Genomic DNA, 19,258 nt, shown 5'->3' with positions numbered 1-19,258 from the left:
TGACCCCCTCCGCCCCCCTCTCTGGCCCCCTCCCCTCAGCCATGCTGCTCCCAGCCAGTCAGAAGGGTGGCCGGGCTTGCTGCGCTCCAGTCAGGAGCAGGCACGGACCTCGTTGTCGTCATCGTCGTCCTCGTCCTCCTCCTCCCGAAGAACCATATCCAGGACGTTTCCTTTGATCTTGAAGTCTCGTGAGGTGCTGAGCTTCATGTGCTGCATCAGGTTCACCTGCAACAGAAGGTTTTCCTACCTATATGACAGGTCACGCCAGGGCCACCCGGAGGTGCTGCTGCTGTGCCTCCAACAAACCCTTCGGTGCTGACTTAGAGCAAGCATGCGCCCACCTGACCTGCTTTTCTATCAGTCCCTAATGTGAGGTTTGCATTCAGGCCATCAGATCACAGAGCAAAGGGCTGTGGTTTCCCCACACTGTGCCGCTTCTGTGTGCTAGGCCCCCTGGCAGGGTAAATGGAAACACTAGAAGATAATGGAGTATGTTTACCTTGGACTTCTTCGAAAGGTGGATGAGGAATTTTTCATACTGTTCGATGGCAAAGATGAGGTTAGGGATTGGCTTGGTTTCCCGAAGAACTCGGGCCTACAGGGCAAAGAAGATGAGACCTAAATTTCAGATTCAAGGGCTTTCAGAGTTGTCCTCTGAAACAGTCCGCAGAGCTGCTCTTGGCTTTGCAGGAGAAAGCTAGATCTGCCCTCCAGTCAAATGCAGGATTCCTCACATTCCAGTAATCTAAGATTTCTGCCAGTTCAATCTCCTCGAAGGACCTGGACGCAGATAAAGACAGCAGCAAATCTCTCCATTTACAATTCCTCAGTATCTGTTTTACAGACCGGCTGTAAGAAGGACCATTTGTAGAAATCTGGTTGCTTCCCTGACTTAACACAGTGAGCCCACCAGTGCCTTTCTAGTTTTCACCATTGGGATCAGATTTCTCCCAGTCTGACTTGTAATCTCTGGGTCCTCCCAAATGTACACATCGATGTGTTCTGTACTTTTTTTTTTTTTTTTATAAAGCCCACAAGGAAGGACATTGTTATTGTTTTTTCATCACATTATCTTGGAGATAGCTCTACATCTGAACATTTCTATATCTGAACATTTAGATTTGTATTTTCTCATGCCTAAGTCATATCCTACGGTATAAATAGACCATAAGCCTTTTAGCCAGTCCACTTAGTGCGTATCTTCCGTCTTAGTTTTTCTAGTATCTCACTTTTGCAAATGACACTACTACGACTGTCCTGGACACAGGCCTTTACAGTTTCTACATCCTAAAAGTGGAACTGCTGTAAAGCACAGTGTGGAGATCTCCTGAAATACAGCACTTACTGCCAAACGGCCCCTGAGAGGCCACTAGTGTGCACCTGTTCCAGCAGTGTCCTGGAGAACCCTCCTCCTGTCCCCTGACACTGGCATGTCCTTTAGGGGGTATCTTCCACACACATCAGCCCTTCCTAAAATAATTCCTTTCCAATGGGAATCCAAAGCCATTTCCATTTTTAAAGAAAGAGCTTGAGATTTTCTGGCGCTTTCTGAATAAAGTATGCAGTTTTTGGTGGAGGAAGATGTTCCACCTGAACATAAATCCTGTGAGCTGAGAAGCACATGTGCACCCATTTAGGTAGCAGCATTAATGAGCTCTAGTTCACACCTCTCACAACTTCCCCATTTATGCCGCACGGTTCAGTGTTTTTTATACTGAGAGTTGTGCAGTTGACACAATAGATCTTAAGACATTTTCACACACCCCCCAGAGAAACCCCATGCCTATTTCACAGCAGCCACCCCCCCACCCCAGACAACCACTAATCTGCTTTCTGTCTTCTCAGACCTGCCTATTCTGGGCCTGTCACATAAATGGAAGCCTCCAGTATGTGCGGTCTTTCTGTGACCGGCTTCTTTCTCAAGGCTCACAAGTGCTGCTGCGTCAGCCAGCAGTGTGGGCTGCTTACCATGGCTGTGGCAACAGCAGCGGTTTTCCCCTTTTTCTTCTCTCCTGTGTATTTTAGGCTCTGACTCCTCTTGTTCTGAAGAAATAGAAACAAATTCTCTCATTCCTGAAGATTCTTCATGGGAGCTAGCAGGCCAGTGGTCATTTTCGAAGAAGGTGAGGATAGCAGAATATGGGGACTCTATGGGGGACCACGTCCGGGTGGAGATAACTGACAGCAGATGCTGGAAGATGGGGAGCATTCTGTGATGCTTTACGATCCTCAGATTTTTTTTTTTTTTTTTAATCGCCGGGAGGTTTACAATCTCCCTCTTAGAACTAGCACATGAAAGTGAGGGCAGGAATGACTGTTCTCATACCAGACCCACCAAGGGACTGGAGAGGTACAAAGGATGGTTGAAATGGGGACTGTCACGATGGCAGCAGGAACAGGGATTTCCCAACTCGGCAGTTGGCTCAAAGGGTTTCCCACGAAGGAGAGGAAGCTGGAGAGGTTGCTCCCAGGGCCTCCAGCCTTCCCACTTAGAGGCAGACACCAGACATGTCCGTGTGCCACGTGGTTACATGCTTGAGAAGGGTTCAGAGGTCATACGAACACTTTCCTGTGTTGTAAATAATCGCAAAAGGAACCAAAAAGTACAAGATGAGGCAGAAGACAGTCAAGACCTACGTCACATGTGAGGCACACAAAACACGGGAACCTTTACCTGAAGGGGCGTCGTGTGCCTTCTAGGAAGAAACACACAGGCCTCATGGGACAAGTAAGAGGTTTAAAAACGCAAAGCTGAAAATGGGGAGAATTGTACCACTAGAACCATGTGTGAGAGGCTGGAGTCTTAGTCCCATGGCATGTTCTGGAAATTAAGAAATGATAGGGATTCCAGAGGGGCTGGTATAAAGGTCTATTTTTAGTCCTGGAAGGCAGGGTAGAGAGTGAAGCCCTTTTAAGAAAGTGGCAGGGAAACAGCCATAGATCGAACCCATGTGACCAAGTGGGAAGCAAGGGGTCTTTCTAGAGGTGGTACCCAAGATGGGATCCTGTCCACTGCCCATTCCTGCTGATTTAGGAAGGACTGAAATTACAGCCAAAAGAGGCACCATGTAAAGGTACATGTTCTGAGCAGCATGCTTAAGGGTTTTGAATTACTGGTTTGCACTGCTTTCTTCTCATTGAGATCCAAGGTTGTGGGGAAAAGAGATGAGGATGTAAGAGAATAAACAGCTCTCTGAAAGACGTGGCAAATGCAATGCTGCTTTTTAGATAAGAGCTGGAATTAATGGAGCCATACACTTTTTGCCCAGGGTTGCTCATTAAATACATCTCACAGAGAAAAATGTCTGCCTGTGGATCAGCTGACTTGTCAGGCTTTAAGTCAAATACAGATGGGGAAGGGGGAAAACACCCTGAGAACACATAAATTGGTTTTTGGGTGGGTGGGTGGGTGGGTGGGTGGGTGGGGGAAATGGGTCAGAAACATATGCAAAACCCTCCAATACTTTACATGACAACAAACATCAGGTGTGATTCTGGAGGAGGGATTGGCAAACTACAGCCCATAGGCCAAGACCAGACCACGGCTTGTTTCTGAAAATGAAGTCTCATTAGAACATAACCAACTGAGCCACCCAGGTGCCCCGAATGTGGGTAAGTGACCGGCTCCCGATTTTGGCTCAGGTTATAATCTCCTGGTTTGTGGGATCGAGCCCTGTGTGAGACTTCGCACTGAGCATGAAGCCTGCTTGGGATTGTCTCTCTCCCTCCCTCCCTCCCTCTCTCTCTCTCAAAATAAATAAATAAATATTAAAACAACAACAACAACAACAACAAAAAACCCCATGGTCACATTCATTTGTACACAGTCTATGGCTGCTCCTGTCTCTAAAGCCAGAGTCAGCTCTGACCGTGGTCTGCCAAACCTGAAACATTTACTACATAGCCTTCTACAGAAGTTTGCTGGCCCTTGTTGTAGATTCAAACTATCTGGGTTCAAGTCTGCCTCTGAACTAGTTCTGTTCTTTGCATTTACCTCTAATCTATCTGGGGTTAACTACTGACCACAGGTGTAGTGAGAACGAATGAGGCAAAGCGTGAGGAGAGTTCCACACTACATCAGGCCAGGCTGCAAGCCAGGGAAGGCTTCTCTGCATGTCTGCTGCTCCAATAAAACGAATATGGTCTTAGAGCACTGGTTCCCAAGCCGTCTTTGGACTGCCATTCTGACAAACAGTTAACACTTGTTATTAAAAAAGCAGAAGATCTTGAATAGATTTTAAACTACTGAACGTATTTAATTATTGGTGGACCTCTCAGCAACTTTAACATGTGAACAGGTACCACGATTGTCTAAGATAAGGAATATGTACAAGTACTTCTCACAGAATCCTTGTTTGTTTTGAGGACTCGGTCTATACTGCATACTTTGTGAGATGTGGCCTTACTGGAGATGGGGAACTCAGAACCTGAACTGAGGCATAGAGGGACACATCCTATATCTGGACAAGAGAGGTGTCTGACAAGCTGGCACCTATGTGAACAGTTTTAAGCAAGCATGCAGGCGAGGTCCCAGGAGACGGCCAGAAGAAACAGCTTGGTGAGAGCAGATCATAAGCTGTGGCCAGACAGAAGACCTGACCCATAGCACGAGCCTGGCACAAAGGCCAGGGGACAGAGAACCTCCGCTATCAGCACACTATTCAGAACTTTTCTGGCCAAACGCAGATGACAGACTGCTCGGTCACTGATTCACAAGGGAAGGGGAGGAAGCACCCCCGATACCCGTACGAAGCAGTTACCGATGCAAGATGTGCCTGTGCACAATGCAGAGGGAGAAAACAAGTAGGGCTTCACTATGAAAGCAGTCACAGTCCATTGCTTGAACTGACCCGTTAGTGAACATCTGCTGGACTCCTTGAAGATCAGGAACTGCCCTGCAATACTTTGAACTTTAGTGACTAAGTGGCCTCCGGAGACACTGGGTCTTCAGTGCCCCTTTGGGACATTTGGCAATTTCTAGAGACATTTTTGGTTGTCACAACTGGGAGGCTGCTACTGACATCTGGAAGGTGGAGGCCAGGGATGCTGCTCAATATCCCAGAATGCATGCAAGAGGCCCCACATCAAGGAATTATCTGGCTCAAGAGAGGCCAAAAATGCAGAGCCGGCCAATCCCTGGTGTAAGCCAACAGTTAACAGTGACTCAAGTATTATAAGAACCTGATGGTATCTGCTGCCAAATGACATTTAAAATGTCTCCAAATCTTGAAAGAGCCCATCACTTTAATTTAGAAAGAGAAGAAAGAAAGGGGTCTGAGCAAATGACAGGAACAGCCCATATGCCCTCTGCCTCCCTGAAAGGGCTGCTGTTCCCAAATACACTGCACTGATCTCAGCCCTTTATGTGCTCACTCACACACTAAAGGACGGCTGATGGCATGGATTTAGAATCACCTAGAAATGAACCAAGTCACAGCCCAAGCATGCATATTCCTTCCCTGCTCCAAATTAAGTAAGACTTTTCTTTCTTTGTATAAATGAAGACCTCAAGCCTTGGCTTGATCCCAAAGGGGCAGTCACCTTTGGCTTACGGTAAGTAGGAAAGAAACTTCATATACACTTGGCTCACATGATCAAGCGGTCCCATGGGGACACAGGAAGTCCTTTCTTACTGGAAGATCTATTTTGGTACTGACTCTGAACCACTTACCTGAATGTAAGAAATGAAAGAATAGCACAGGGGAGTCAGATGAGAACCGGACAGTTTTACCTGAAGCAAAAGAGAAGAAAACCAATGTAACTGTAAGAATAAAATGCTTCCCCATTCCTAGGAAAGGAATTTGCAACTCACCAGCTTTTCCATATTTTTTGGAATTCCTCTGGAGCTCTGACACACCTGGAGATACTAACCAAAAATTTCCAGATTTAGTTTACATCCTCTAGCAATGTTCCCAGACACCTCCAGGTGACTCAGTGGGCTAAGGGAGTGGGGCTCACTGCTGACGAGATGGGAAAGAAAACAAGCCACCCTATTCACAGAGAAGCCTAGACACAAGCTCTCCTTTGTCTCCTCCTCAAGACTCCTGAGCCCCCCAGACAACAGGCAATGAAGGGTTTCTATTTCCAACTTGCTCAGCTTACTGCTTTAAAAATCCTTCAGGCTGGGGCGCCTGGGTGGCTCAGTTGGTTAAGCGGCCGACTTCACCTCAGGTCATGATCTCGCGGTCCGTGAGTTCAAGCCCCGCGTCGGGCTCTGTGCTGACAGCTCAGAGCCTGGAGCCTGTTTCAGATTCTGTGTCTCCCTCTCTCTGACCCTTCCCCGTTCATGCTCTGTCTCTCTCTGTCTCAAAAATAAATAAATGTTAAAAAAAAAAAAATTTTTTTTTTTAAATCCTTCAGGCTGATGGTCCCTACATCTAAAAAGCAATGACTTTGCTGTTTTTCCTTTTAAAAATGCCAACAGAGGTACCTGGGTGGCTCAGTTGGTTAAGTGTCTGACTTTGGCTCAGGTCATGATCTCACCGTTTGTGAGTCTGAGCCCCATGTTGGGCTCCATGCTGACAGCTCAGAGTCTTAATTGAGGCCTACTTTGGATTCTGTGTCTCCCTCTCTCTCTGCCCCTTCTTCACTCACACTCTGTCTCTCTCTCCTTCAAAAAGGAATACAAGCATTAAAAAAATTTTTTCTTTAAACTGCCAATAAAGGGGCAGCTGGGTGGCTCAGTCGGTTGAGGGACCAGACGGACTCTAGCTCGGGTCATGATCTCATGGTTCGTGGGTTTGACTCCCACATCGGGCTCTGTGCTGTTAGCACGGAGCCTCCTTGGGATTCTCTGCACACACCCCCTCCCCTTGGCCCCTCCCCCGCCTGCACATGCACGCTCTCAAAAATAAACAAACGTTAAAAAAATGCCAACAGAGAGAAGAAGCTTTCAGCATTTCCACTACAGAAGTGTAGGAGCCACACCACATGGCCAGATCTGCACCTTCTCAGAGATGGCTGCACTGCTGTTTGGGGACACCACGTGGGGGTCTACCATCTTTCTTGGATTGTCTACACCTTTCTAAATATTTAATATGGATCACTGCTAGAATCAAAACTAAATCACTCAGTTCCTACCACCTTCCGAATGTTTGCTGAGGACCAAAATATTCCAAGTGCAAGAAAAGAGTTCTCTGTTAACAGATTAAGCATAAGGAGCATTAACTTACACTTAGGGCAGACTATGCCTTGCATTTAAAAAAATTACCTTTCTCCTACCCAAGTACCTGACCTGACCCAAGTACCCGTAAGGTATTTAACACCTACTTGCTAATGGAAGGAGAGAAGGAATAAACACCTCTTTAGTGCCCAGACTGGTTTGAAATAGTGTAATTTGTGTGCAATAAGGAATCGGACTGAATTCTCTAGCTGTAGTTGAGATTAAGTCTTAGAAGGCATTCGAAGGGGCATAATTCTCAATTAGGGGTCACATACCTACATGCCAAAAAATAAGAGCCTCTAAAGGAGATTTAGAATTAATGTCATCAACTGTTTCTTCCTGGCCCATTATGGAAACACCTGCCACCTACTGACCAAACCAGAATCAAACCACGAGTTGCACGGAAATAAGCAAAAAGAGCTCTGTACAGAGGCCTCCACAGCAGTGAGCTGATGCCCTGGCCTAGTCTTGGGCTGGCTGGGGCAGCACGGTGGGAGTGGCTCTGGTCACCTCTCTGATACTCACATATCTGACAAGTGCTGTGAGGATGGTGTACATTTTGCAAAGGTCCTTTAACAAGATGTCCACACAGCTGCCTGATGGCAGGGCTGTCTGCACCAGCTCGTGGAAAAATGTAAGCAGAGTTCCCAGCTGCATGATGATGGCTTTCTCGATAGGATGATTTGGTAGGGTTGCCTGAGAAGAGGCCTCTTCTAAAGGGAAATGAAATTGACACATTCAGACCCACTGACCTTATTTTCCAGTTTAAGTGAAGGAAATTTAGAAATCAACTAACCACCATCAAATGGGAAGTCTGTAGGGACAACGAGCATGTAATTCATCATGCAGAGCGAATCAGTAGCCACACTACGGTCTACTTTTTCCACCATGCTGGAAATCCGGCTCAAACCAACAAACGAATCAAGCTGCCCTTTTACACAACAGTCAATCTGGATTTTGGTGGACTCTTTTCACTATTCTTGAAATGCCATCCTGAACGAATCTTACCTGATAACATTTCTTGGCTCACTTGTCCCTTAAGCTTGGTGATCAGCCAGTCCACTTCTTCTAGGACTTTCTCAGCCTGACTCAGAACAAGTAACTGTGAAAGCAAAGAATGTCCGGTGTGGCTCACTGGTGGAACACAGCAACCACAGCCACCTGCAGGCGGGGTTACAGGCCTCAGGACACGAGCCACTACAATTTACTCTTCACATGGAATAAAATGGAAGGAACGATAAGACTATTTCCCATGGCTTGGGGATCCACACTTACACAAACAGTAGGAGCAGCTGTTCTCAAATTCACCATCGCAAAGTGATTTGTTTTCTCCATCTCTACATCCTGAGGAGGCAAACACAGGGGAGATACAATGGCAGTAAAGCTGTCCCCCAGTCGCGATCCCCACTCAGGGTGCCGGAAGCAAAGGCTCGCTACAGTACCTCGTCTATGTCTCCGAGATGCCCATGGATGTCCTGGGACAAGTCACGCAGCAGGATGACAGGACTCTTATACAAAACATGGAGGCTGAAGAGCAAATTCATCAAGCCCTTACAAAACAAGGCATCCTCTAAGAGTGGGAAGGAGAGAAAATTGATAATTATAACCCAGTCTTTAGGGGATGGCGTGCCTACCCAGAAACGTGGCTTGCCATGTATGATACCGCAGTGCTGCGCACAGTCCATCCAGGGCAGCTCTCCCACCAAGGCACACTTGTCCATGGGCCCAAAGAAGGGAGAGGTTTCCTATCATTAGGCAGTCACTATCGCTGTATAACTAGTACCCGGATCAAGAAACAGAATGTTTCCAGCACCCCAGAAACTCCCCTCCTACCTCACTTGCCCCAGCAAGGAACTGGCTGTCCTGATTTCTACCATCACATCTAGTTTTGTCCGATTTTGAGCTTTATGTAAATGGAACCAAGCAGTAAGTACTCTTTAAGTACTCTGGTTTCTTCTGTTCACCATCATGTTTGTGCAATTGTTGGTAGTTTGTGTGCGTGCACACGGCCATTCCTTTATCCACTCCACTGCTGACAGACAAGTGGGTTTGTTTCCGCCTATTAAAATAGCACTGCTGTGAGGATCCAGGAGTGGGACTGCTGGACTGTAATCAGATACTGCCCAACAGCTTCCCAAGCGGCTACGTCAAACACAGACCTCCACCAGCGGCGGATGAGAGGGCTGACTGTGCCGCATTCTTACCAGTACTCGGTACTGTGGATCCATCTCAGTTTGGTTACTCTGGTGACTGTGTAATGAGTACCTTTCCTTTTTAAAACGCAGTATCTTTGGTAAAGATGATTTTAAATAAAGCCTAAAAGGAAACAAGAAACGAAACTTACCCTGGCTGTTTTCCTTGCAAATCTTGGATGTCCAGGATAACATCTGCACAAACTAGAGATTATTCAGATATTAAAGAAACATGCCAACAGACAAAACAGACCTAGGTGCTGTCAGACTGGAGGAGTCTAGACCTTTCCAAATCTCATCAGCTGCCAAAACATGTGCCTGGATCTAAAGTGATAATCTACTAAGAACAGCATAAAAATAAGTCTAAAATTATTATAAGAATTAGTGATTCTTCTCTCATAATATAATAAACATATGACTTAACCCTCAGTCTGTGCTCTCATTAAGGACCAAAGGTCCTGAGGTCTGGACTCTTACACCCCTGAGCTTCCTCTACCCCTACCACCATGGTCGAGGACTAATGCACCCTTTTTCCCCCTTCCCAAATGCCTCACTCTTTCCACACTTGAGACATCTTTAAGAATATCAGTCTAGGGGCGCCTGGGTGGCACAGTCGGTTGGGCGTCCGACTTCAGCCAGGTCACGATCTCGCGGTCCGTGAGTTCGAGCCCCGCGTCGGGCTCTGGGCTGACGGCTCGGAGCCTGGAGCCTGTTTCCGATTCTGTGTCTCCCTCTCTCTCTGCCCCTCCCCCGTTCATGCTCTGTCTCTCTCTGTCCCAAAAATAAATAAACGTTGAAAAAAAAAAAATTTAAAAAAAAAAAGAATATCAGTCTAATGGAGAGATGCGGGAGAATAAGATCCTGGCCATACAGACAGCAGAATTAGCTTCTGGGAGCCAAGAGGCCAAAGGAGGTCAGAAGGCAGTAGGGGAAAGAAAGGAAGAAGAGGCAAACAACCAGATGCAGTTTTCTTAGATAAGCAGAGGAGGCTTAAGGTCTTGGGATAGCAGGGTCCTGAGATGCCAGACACAAACTCAAGCTTGCCTGCTGCTCTGGAAGTTCCCTGAATAGGTTTTCAGCCACAAAGGCACTGGCATTCGGTATACTGAAGTGCAAAATGACCAGGAAAAACTCAAAACTCAAATTTTGATCTGTGGAGGTAAAAAATAAATTGATGCTAATTCTGAAAGATCTCTGTGAACGGGTATAAAAAGGTCTCCAGAACACTGCGGGAAATGTAATAAGCTGGATGCAGAACAAGCTTTTGTGTGAAGACAGACAGGGCTGAGAATAAAAATCTATATTCATATTTGCTTCCACAGGAATAAAGCAACTCTTGAAGGATACTTCAGAAACTAAAAAACATTACTTATTTGGGGAAAAGAACAGAACAGGTGGAGGAGGACAGGAGGGAGACCGTTCATCGTGTCTTCTTATAATTTCCGGTTTTCAAATCATAGGACTTTATTACCCACTCAAATTTAAAAATATTTAGAGATTATCTGAAATGATGGGGGTGGGTGGGTGATGCTTTTTGAATTAAAGCATTTTTCTGTACACATGGGCCTTTCCAAATCCAATTATTTCCTGCAAATGTCCCCCCTGCCCCACTCCCTGACACTTTCTCTCCTGGTGCTCTGTTCGCTGCAGCAGCATCAGACAGTGAAGGGGGTGAGTGGCCTGGCAGCAGGACGACGTGAGGAGCTAGAAAGAGGGACTTGGTACCAGCTAGGAGCTGGACTCGGTACCAGCCAACCTTGCTGAAAAGTCAACTGCACAATGTGAGCCACGTTCATAATTAGTATGCTTTTATCTTAGAAAAGAGGGAACACCAAGAGCAAGTAAAAACAAGCGAAAAATGTTGAAGTCACCAAAGATAAACAAGGTTTTTTGTTTTTTTTTTTTCTATAGTGCTTACTGCTGACAAGGTTCAAGGGCAATGGCCAAAAAAAAAAGCAGTATGTTCTTGCCCTATATGGCTGCATATAATTATGTTATGGAAGACACAGTATGTAGGAAAAGGAACATTTTCCAGATCTTATACTGACTCAGGAGCATAATTAAATATATTATCTTATATTATTTAAAAATAAGATTTAAAGAGGACATTTACAGGTTCCTGGATGGCTCAGTCAGTTAAGTGTCCGACTACTGATTTTGGCTCAGGTCATGATCTCATGGTCATGGGACTGAGCCTGAGGTTGGGCTCCATGCTGAGTGTGGAGCCTGCTTGGCCTCTCTCCCTCTCTCTCTGCCCCTTCCCCTCTCACAAGTGCTCTTTTAAAATAATTAATTAAAAAAAGAGGACATGTAGATATATACAATACAGTTGATCGTCGAACAGTGCAGGGGTTAGGGGCACTGACCCCCTGCATAGTCAAAAATCCACGTAGAGCTTCTGACTTCCCAGAAATGTAACTATGAATAGCCGACTGTTGACCAGAAACCTATGTGTTACATCAACGGTCTATTATCGTTTATTTTGTACATTATATGTATTATACACTATACTTTTACAATAAAGCTAGAGCAAAGAAAAGCTTATTAAGGAGATCACCAGGAGAAAATGATACATTTATAGTACTGGACTGCACTTATGAACTGTACTTTGAATCCACATAGTTCAAACCTGTGCTATTCAAGGGTCAACTGTACTCCCTGCCTCTGAGGGATGCATGCTGGGTGGGACTAAGCAGCACTTCTCTCTACCTGAGGGGAGGATGGCTCCAGCAGCTTGGACAAGTTGGAGAGAACAGTGACCAGCAGGAGGGCTTCTTTGCCATTAAAGTCTTCCTCTTGGCTGCTAAGTAAATTCAACAAGGACCTCTGGGAAAGGAAAGCACATGTGGAAAAATCAGCAGATATATTCCTATCATGGAGAAGAGCCCTCTAGCCAGAGATTCCTAAGGCTGGGGAAGAAAGGATTCAATGCTACCAAAATTCCAAGAGGACAAAATCTGAAAATAGGCCTGGATCAAACAGGTAGTTTTCTGCCCCATTACGGACCACAAATCTGAGGGTTCCCCTGAAAACTATGAACTCCTTCTCCTCTAACACCCTGCCCAGGAATGAACAGTGCACCCAACTTTGGGTGGTTCATAACTTCCAGAGGCCCATCCACCGACCTCACGTTTAGACCATGGCCCAAGCCCAGCATTCCACACACCTTCTTCCTTGTTTCCTCTGCCCTGTTCCTCTCTCACCACCCGAAATACTCTCCGTTTTGTCTTCTTTCCTCGCTCAGTGTAAACTCCCCAAGGAATTTTGTTTCTTTTGTTTTCCTGCTATATTCCCAGCACCTGAAACAGTCCCTGGCACAGAGTAGGAACTTTAATACTGTGGTTAGAAATTAAGGCTTCAAAGGATGCCTCGGTGGCTCAGCTGGTTAAGCGCCAGACTTTGGCTCAGGTCATGATCTTGCGGTTCATGGGTTCGAGCCCCGCGTCAGGCTCTGTGCTGACAGCTGAGCCCGGAGCCTGCTTCAGATTCTGTCTCTCTCTCTCTCTCTGTCCCTCCCCCACTCATGCTCTGTCTCTCTCTCTCCCCCAAAAATAAAATTTAAAAAAACATACAACTAAGGCTTCAATGTGTGACAAAATCAACCTATACATGGACACGAATCAAAGACGTAACTTCTCTACCTTAATAGTCAATCTCTTCATGTCAATTCTAACAGTGATTCTTGGAGGCAACAAATGCTATAGGCTGGGGTGGCTTAACACCTGTCCTCCCCAGAATCCTCTTAAATGCATGACCTGCCACTGAGTAGAGCTATGTCCTGTTGCCTAGATGGTGACCCAGAAGAAATCGTGCCCTCCTTGCTCACTGCCAGCTCCACCCACAGGTGGCCCAGCTAACAGTCCCCCTGCAGGAGCCCCCCTGCAGGAGCCCTCAGGCAAGCAGGGCAACCTGCCAAGGCTTCTCACCTGAAACTGCCGGATCTGGAACGCTGCTCTGTGAGTGACACTGCCTTCCACCTCCTCTCCCTCCTCACCTGTGGCATCTAGGAAAGGAAAAGATCGCTATCTTCTCTGAAATGGACTTACTATTACACTTTTTTGGCCTTTTGATATGAAGTTAAATTTTTAGAAAGCAAAAAAAAAAAAAAAAAGTCTAGGGGCAGATTTAAATATATTCCTAACATTCTGCCATTTGTTAATACTATCTTTCAATTTCCAGTCACTATTTGTGGTTACGTGTTAAAATCCAGTAAATGCCAATTCTGAATCCACTAGATGTCACTCCTTAGCCACATTAGGGCTGCTCTCAGGTGTCCTCTGGTAGGTTAACAAATAGAATCACAAGAGGTTTGGTTAAGAAAGAGAAAACTAGATCAAGCCAATTTATCAAAATTGAAATGCCCACCTAGAGCCCTGAGAAAGTGCTGAATCTTGGGCTGAAAGAACTGCTGCACGGCACTGAATATCTTCTGTAAGCCCTCCAAGCACAGCAGGGAGATGCTCTTGCCTTTCTCTTTCTTTCCCGAATCTTCCACTGAAGTAGGAATGGAAGTGTATCTCCAAATTAAGACCCTGAAAATAGGAAAAGTGATGAGTGTCAGGTTCACCAAGGTAAATTTATATACTGTAAAATTCACATCCTATACATGTACAGTTCAATGCATTTTAACAAACTTCTATTGGTGTGCATCTATCCCCACAATCAAGACATTTTCATCATCCCAAAAGTTCCCCTAGGCTCCTCTGTAAGCCAGTTCTCTCCTCCTGATTTTCCAAGCACTCACTGATCTGATTCCTTATCCCTATGGTTTCACTATTTACAAAATAACATACAAAAATGGTAGCACTCATATGTAGCTTTCTGAGTCTAGCTCTCTTAAATTTTTTAAAAAATGTTATTTATTTTTGAGACAGAGAGAGACAGAGCATGAGTGGGTTAGGGGCAGAGAGAAAGGGAGACACAGAATCAGAAGCAGGCTCCAGGCTCTGAGCTGTCAGCACAGAGCCTGATGCGGGGCTCGAACTCACGAACTGTGAGATCATGACCTGAGCTGAAGTCGGACGCTCAACCGACTGAGCCACCCAGGCACCCCTTGAGTCTAGCTCTCTTAATGTAACATATACTTCCCTCGATTCACCTATGTTGCTGTATAGTTTGGAATTTTTTATGTAGACAATTATAATGTCCTTGTACACACAGTTATTTCTTCCTTCCCAATCTGGATGCCTTTTATTTCTTTTTCCTGCCTTACTGCACTGGCTAGATGCTGAACAGCAGCAGTGAGAGCACCGGGCAGGGGCAGGGGACATTCAGTCCTTAATCATTAAGTATGGTATTGACTGTAGGTATTGTGGATTCCCTTTATCAGATTAATAAAGTTCTCTTTTATTCCTAGTTTGCTGAGAGATTTTATCACAAATTTGTTTAATTTTCTGCATGTATTGAGATGACTATACAGTGTTTTCCTTTAGTCTGTTGATATGAACTGTATTGACTGATACACAATTTTTTTTAATAAAGTTTATTCATTTATTTTGAGAGAGCAGGTACAAGTCGGGGAGGGAAAGAGGGAAAGAGAATCCCAAGCAGGCTCTGTTATCAGGGCACAGTGTTTGGGGCTCAAACCCACAAACTGTGAGATCATGACCTGAGCTAAAATCAAGAGCCAGATATTTACCCTACTGAACCATCCAGGCGCCCCCTGATTTACACATTTTGAGCCAACTTTGCATTCCTGAGAAAAATTCCACTTAACTGCATCATGTTCGTTACAAATTGTTAGGTTTAACTTGCTGATATTTTTTACATCTACATTCAAATGGGAAATTGGTCAGTAATTTTCTTACCATGTCTGAGTTTGGCATTAGGTAATGCTGGCCTCATAAAATGAATCAGGACATATTCATTCTCTCCTATTTTCTGGAAGAGTTTCCATAAATTGTTATTATTTCTCTCTAGTTATGGAGTTCTCTTTGAGGGAAAATTTTGAACCACAAATTCAGTTTATTTTTCTTTTAAAGATTTTATTTTTAAATTACCTCCATCCTTAACATGGGGCTCAAACTCACAACCCCAAGATCAAGACTCCCATGCTCTTCTGACTAAGCCAGTCAGATACCCCTCAATTTCTTTTTTTGGATAAAGTTTATTTATTTATTTTGAGAGAGAGAGAGAGAGAGAAAGGGAGGCAGAGAGGGAGAGAGGGAGAGAAAGAGAATATTCCAGGCATGCTCCACGCTGTCAGCTTGAACTCCCCAACCATGAACGAGATCATGATGTGAGCCAAAATCAAGAGTCAGACGCTTTATCAACTGAGCCACCCAGGTGCCCCCTCAATTTCTTTCACAGTCACAGGATTATTCAAGTTATCTATTTCTTCCTGATTTCAAAAGATTTGTCCATTTCATTTATGTAATCCAGTTTACTGGCATAAAGTTGTTAGCCTTCTACCATTATCAATGTTTACTGTCTGTAGAGTCAGCAGTGATCATCTCCTGTTCCTCATATCTGATATTTGTGATTTGGGTCTTCTCTGTTTTCCTCACCAGTCTGGCTAAGATTTATTGCATTTACTGACCTCAAAGATTCAGCTTCAGGCTTCATCCCTTCTCTATGATTTGTTCCTGTTTTCAATGGTTCTACTTTGTCTTTATTACTTCCTTCTTACTTTCACTTTAATCTGTTTTTCTTTTTTTATTTTCTTAACATGGGAGCTTAGAGATGTGCTATTTTTTTCCTAACGTAACCACTGACGGTTACAAATTTCTACCTAAAACCGCATTAGCTGGATCATACAAATTATGAAATGTAGTGTGTTCATTTTCATTCTGTTCAAGACATTTTCTGATTTTTTACTTCCTCCTCCTTGAGTATGGATTATTCAGAAATGCATTTCATTTCTGAATATACAAGGATAATCCAGCCATTTAAAAAACATATTGGGGCGCCTGGGTGGCGCAGTCGGTTAAGCGTCCGACTTCAGCCAGGTCACGATCTCGCGGTCCGTGAGTTTGAGCCCCGCGTCAGGCTCTGGGCTGATGGCTCGGAGCCTGGAGCCTGTTTCCGATTCTGTGTCTCCCTCTCTCTCTGCCCCTCCCCCGTTCATGCTCTGTCTCCCTCTGTCCCAAAAATAAATAAAAACGTTGAAAAAAAAAATTTTTTTAAATAAAAAAATAAAAAACATATTAAAAAAATTAAAAATATTTGTTACCACTTCCTTGTTTAATTCTACTGTGCTCAGAGAACATACAGAGTTCTATTTTAAAAATTTGTTCAGTTTATTTTATTGCCCAAAATATGGTCCATTTGATAAATATACCATGTGCACATGAAAAGAATGTACATTTTGAAACTGTTAAGTATTATATAAATACCCATTAAGTCAAGCTGGATGATCATGTGGCTTAAGTCTTCTATGTCCTTCCTGATTTTCTAAATACCAATTCTCTAATGATTTCTAAGAGGGGATGAATTACTTATTTCTCCTTCAGTTCTATTGGTTTTTGCTTAAAGAATTTTAGTGTTTTGTTGTTAGCTACATGTACATTAAAGCTGTAATGCCTACTTGATGAACTACTTAGTCATTACAACATCCCTCTTTATTCCTAGTATTAGAAGAACATTTTCTATGTAACTAACATTCCACATTAAAGCAAGACTAGGAAAAAAGACTTAGTGACTGCACTTTCACTCTTAGGCTGCACCCAACTTCAAAGCCTTCATCCCCACCCCGTTTCCTCTCTTGGAGATTCCACAGCAAATAGAACAGGTTTCTGAGGGTGAGAGTGACTTACCGAGTTATATCACAGAGGTTCTGAAAGATCTTTTCTGGGTTTTGGCCATCGGGGCCACTCACATGCCCTGTTTCCTTTAGCTGCTGTACCTTCTGCAGAGCCACACTCACTGCGTAGCGCATAAACTCATTGTTGGACCTTAGAACCAACAGGCTCTCTTCGTGGCTTTGGGCACTGTCCCTAGAAAGAGAGAGAGAGAGAGAGAGAGAGAGAGAGAGAGAGAGAGAAACAGATTTCCCTACTGCTGTTGGGATCTGGAATTAGGTTTTGTAGGGACTATTCAGAAAAGCAGGACCTAGCAAGTTCTTACTTACAGACCCCAGGTACCCCAGGCCACAGTCACTGCCACAGCACCTTTTACAACCTTCATTCTCAGTGTTACCACATTTTCTCTCCTCCCTCCCCCAATTGCTTCACTTTGATAAAATTAAAATGTCAGTCTTAGTTTCCTTTGTTGTTGTTCTTTGTTTTTTTCAATTCAGGTTCTTCTTTTTTCCCTTTTTATCTGTTATACTATTCAAGGTACTTCGGCAGATTTCCCTACAATACCTTACTGCAACCTATCCCTATCTTTTTGTTAAGTAGTCCATTGTTTCTGAGTTTTCCTTAAATAATTCAAGGTATTCTTTCAAGTGTCTACCTAGATTATCCAGCTTTCATTTCAAGAAATTTACGAAAAGCTCCTGACTTACTTCTTACTGTATATACAGTAAGAACTGTGAATCCAAACTAAATAATACTAGTGAATCTAGGTAACTGTTACTATCTTCACTACACAGACATCTTTAAGCACTCTATTACCACCTTACCTGAAAAGAGCAGTGAGAAGATCAGACACAAATTTCATGGACAAAAAACTATCATTCGTTTTGTTGGCCACTTTAGTTTTGCCTTTACCAGCCTTTTCGTTAAGGATGTCAGAGAGTTTCTTGTAACACATAAATAAGCTCAGAACCTCCTCAAACTTATTCTTACTGCATAAAAGGAAAAAGAGACCACTAAGGATAAGCATCAGAGTATTGTAGTTTACTTTCACACCCAATAATAAGGAAACCCCAATGTTTCTTTAGGTGTTCTAGATGTTCTATTTTAGACACATTATAAATGAATGAACTTGCATTAACTCCCAGATCACTCTAATCCAGCTGTGTTTTTTTCTCTCTTATTTATTCCAGTCAATGCAGAGCATGAAAGTCCAGTACTACCAAACCATCAAAATTGCTCTACTGAAATTAGAACTTGAGTTCAGGGTCTGGAAATTTTGGCTAAATGGAAGCCTGCTAGAGGAACAACAATCCCCAGCCCCTGTGGCATATGTTTTGGTTCTCTGTCTCAGGCTAGATGTTCACAAAAGACAGTGTCATGGCCTTTGGTCTGTTAGTACCTACCATGCTGCTAGAGTTAAAAAAAAACAAACAAAACAAAACCATAAAATGGAGTCTTCATCAAACTGCAAGGAGAGTTATATGTGGCAGTACCTTACCTAAAATTACTTATGGAGAAGTTATATTCTATTAGAACCTCACAAACTCCCATCACAAGAGAAGCACAGATATTATTTTTGATGCCAACACAAGTGCTCTGAGAAAAATCTGCTGATTTATCCTAAAAGACAAAAGATAAAAATTAATAAGCTATCAGGGCACCTGACTGGCTCAGTCAGTGGAGCATGCAACCCTTGATCTCAGGGTTGGGAGTTTGAGCCCTATGCTTGGTGTAGAGATTACTTAAAAATAAAATCTTAAAAAACAGGGATGCCTGGGTGGCTCAGTCGGTAAAGCGTCCAACTTCGGCTCAGGTCATGATCTCACGATTTGTGAGTTCAAACCCTGCGTCGGGCTCTGTGCTGACAGCTCAAAGCCTGGAGCCTGCTTCGGGTTCTGTGTCTCCCCCTCCCTCTGCCCCTCCCATGCTCATGCTCTGAATAATAAATAAATGCTAAAAAAAATTTTTTTTAATAAATAAATAAAATTTTAAAGAAAAGTCAATAAGCGGGGTGCCTGGGTGGCTCAGTTGGTTAACCGTCCAACTCTTGATTTCAGCTCAGGTCATGATCTCATAGTTTGTGGGACTGAGCCCTGAGTCAGGCTGTGCGTGGAGCCTGCTTGGGATTCTCTCTCTCCCTCTGCTTCTCCCCTGCTTGCATGCAC

The 19,258-nt window shown here is 44.1% G+C and overlaps 1 protein-coding gene across 5 annotated transcripts in view; it reads right to left on the bottom strand.

Annotated features, from left to right (window-relative positions):
* The window catches only part of FANCI (FA complementation group I), a 103,902-nt gene that overhangs the window by 798 nt on the left and 83,846 nt on the right, over positions 1-19,258 (bottom strand). For 3 of the 5 annotated variants that reach the window (XM_086711557.1, XM_086711560.1, XM_086711561.1), the window contains exons 22-37: positions 18,592-18,713; positions 17,918-18,082; positions 17,109-17,288; positions 13,720-13,886; positions 13,281-13,357; positions 12,064-12,180; positions 9,507-9,558; positions 8,605-8,732; positions 8,438-8,506; positions 8,171-8,264; positions 7,688-7,875; positions 5,813-5,866; positions 5,672-5,731; positions 1,969-2,043; positions 500-595; positions 95-225 (exon numbers count right to left, since the gene is read on the bottom strand). In XM_086711557.1, the coding sequence (XP_086567683.1) occupies positions 95-225; positions 500-595; positions 1,969-2,043; positions 5,672-5,731; positions 5,813-5,866; positions 7,688-7,875; positions 8,171-8,264; positions 8,438-8,506; positions 8,605-8,732; positions 9,507-9,558; positions 12,064-12,180; positions 13,281-13,357; positions 13,720-13,886; positions 17,109-17,288; positions 17,918-18,082; positions 18,592-18,713 (1,775 nt within the window). The remainder of the gene's footprint in view (positions 1-94; positions 226-499; positions 596-1,968; positions 2,044-5,671; positions 5,732-5,812; positions 5,867-7,687; positions 7,876-8,170; positions 8,265-8,437; positions 8,507-8,604; positions 8,733-9,506; positions 9,559-12,063; positions 12,181-13,280; positions 13,358-13,719; positions 13,887-17,108; positions 17,289-17,917; positions 18,083-18,591; positions 18,714-19,258) is intronic. The other 2 variants (XM_086711558.1, XM_086711559.1) reach the window with 2 other exon arrangements.

Source organism: Puma concolor, chromosome B3 (assembly GCF_028749965.1).
Source record: "Puma concolor isolate L17-30 chromosome B3, mPumCon1.1.hap2, whole genome shotgun sequence".
Taxonomy (NCBI): domain Eukaryota; kingdom Metazoa; phylum Chordata; class Mammalia; order Carnivora; family Felidae; genus Puma; species Puma concolor.
This window is presented reverse-complemented; position numbering and strand designations above follow the sequence as displayed.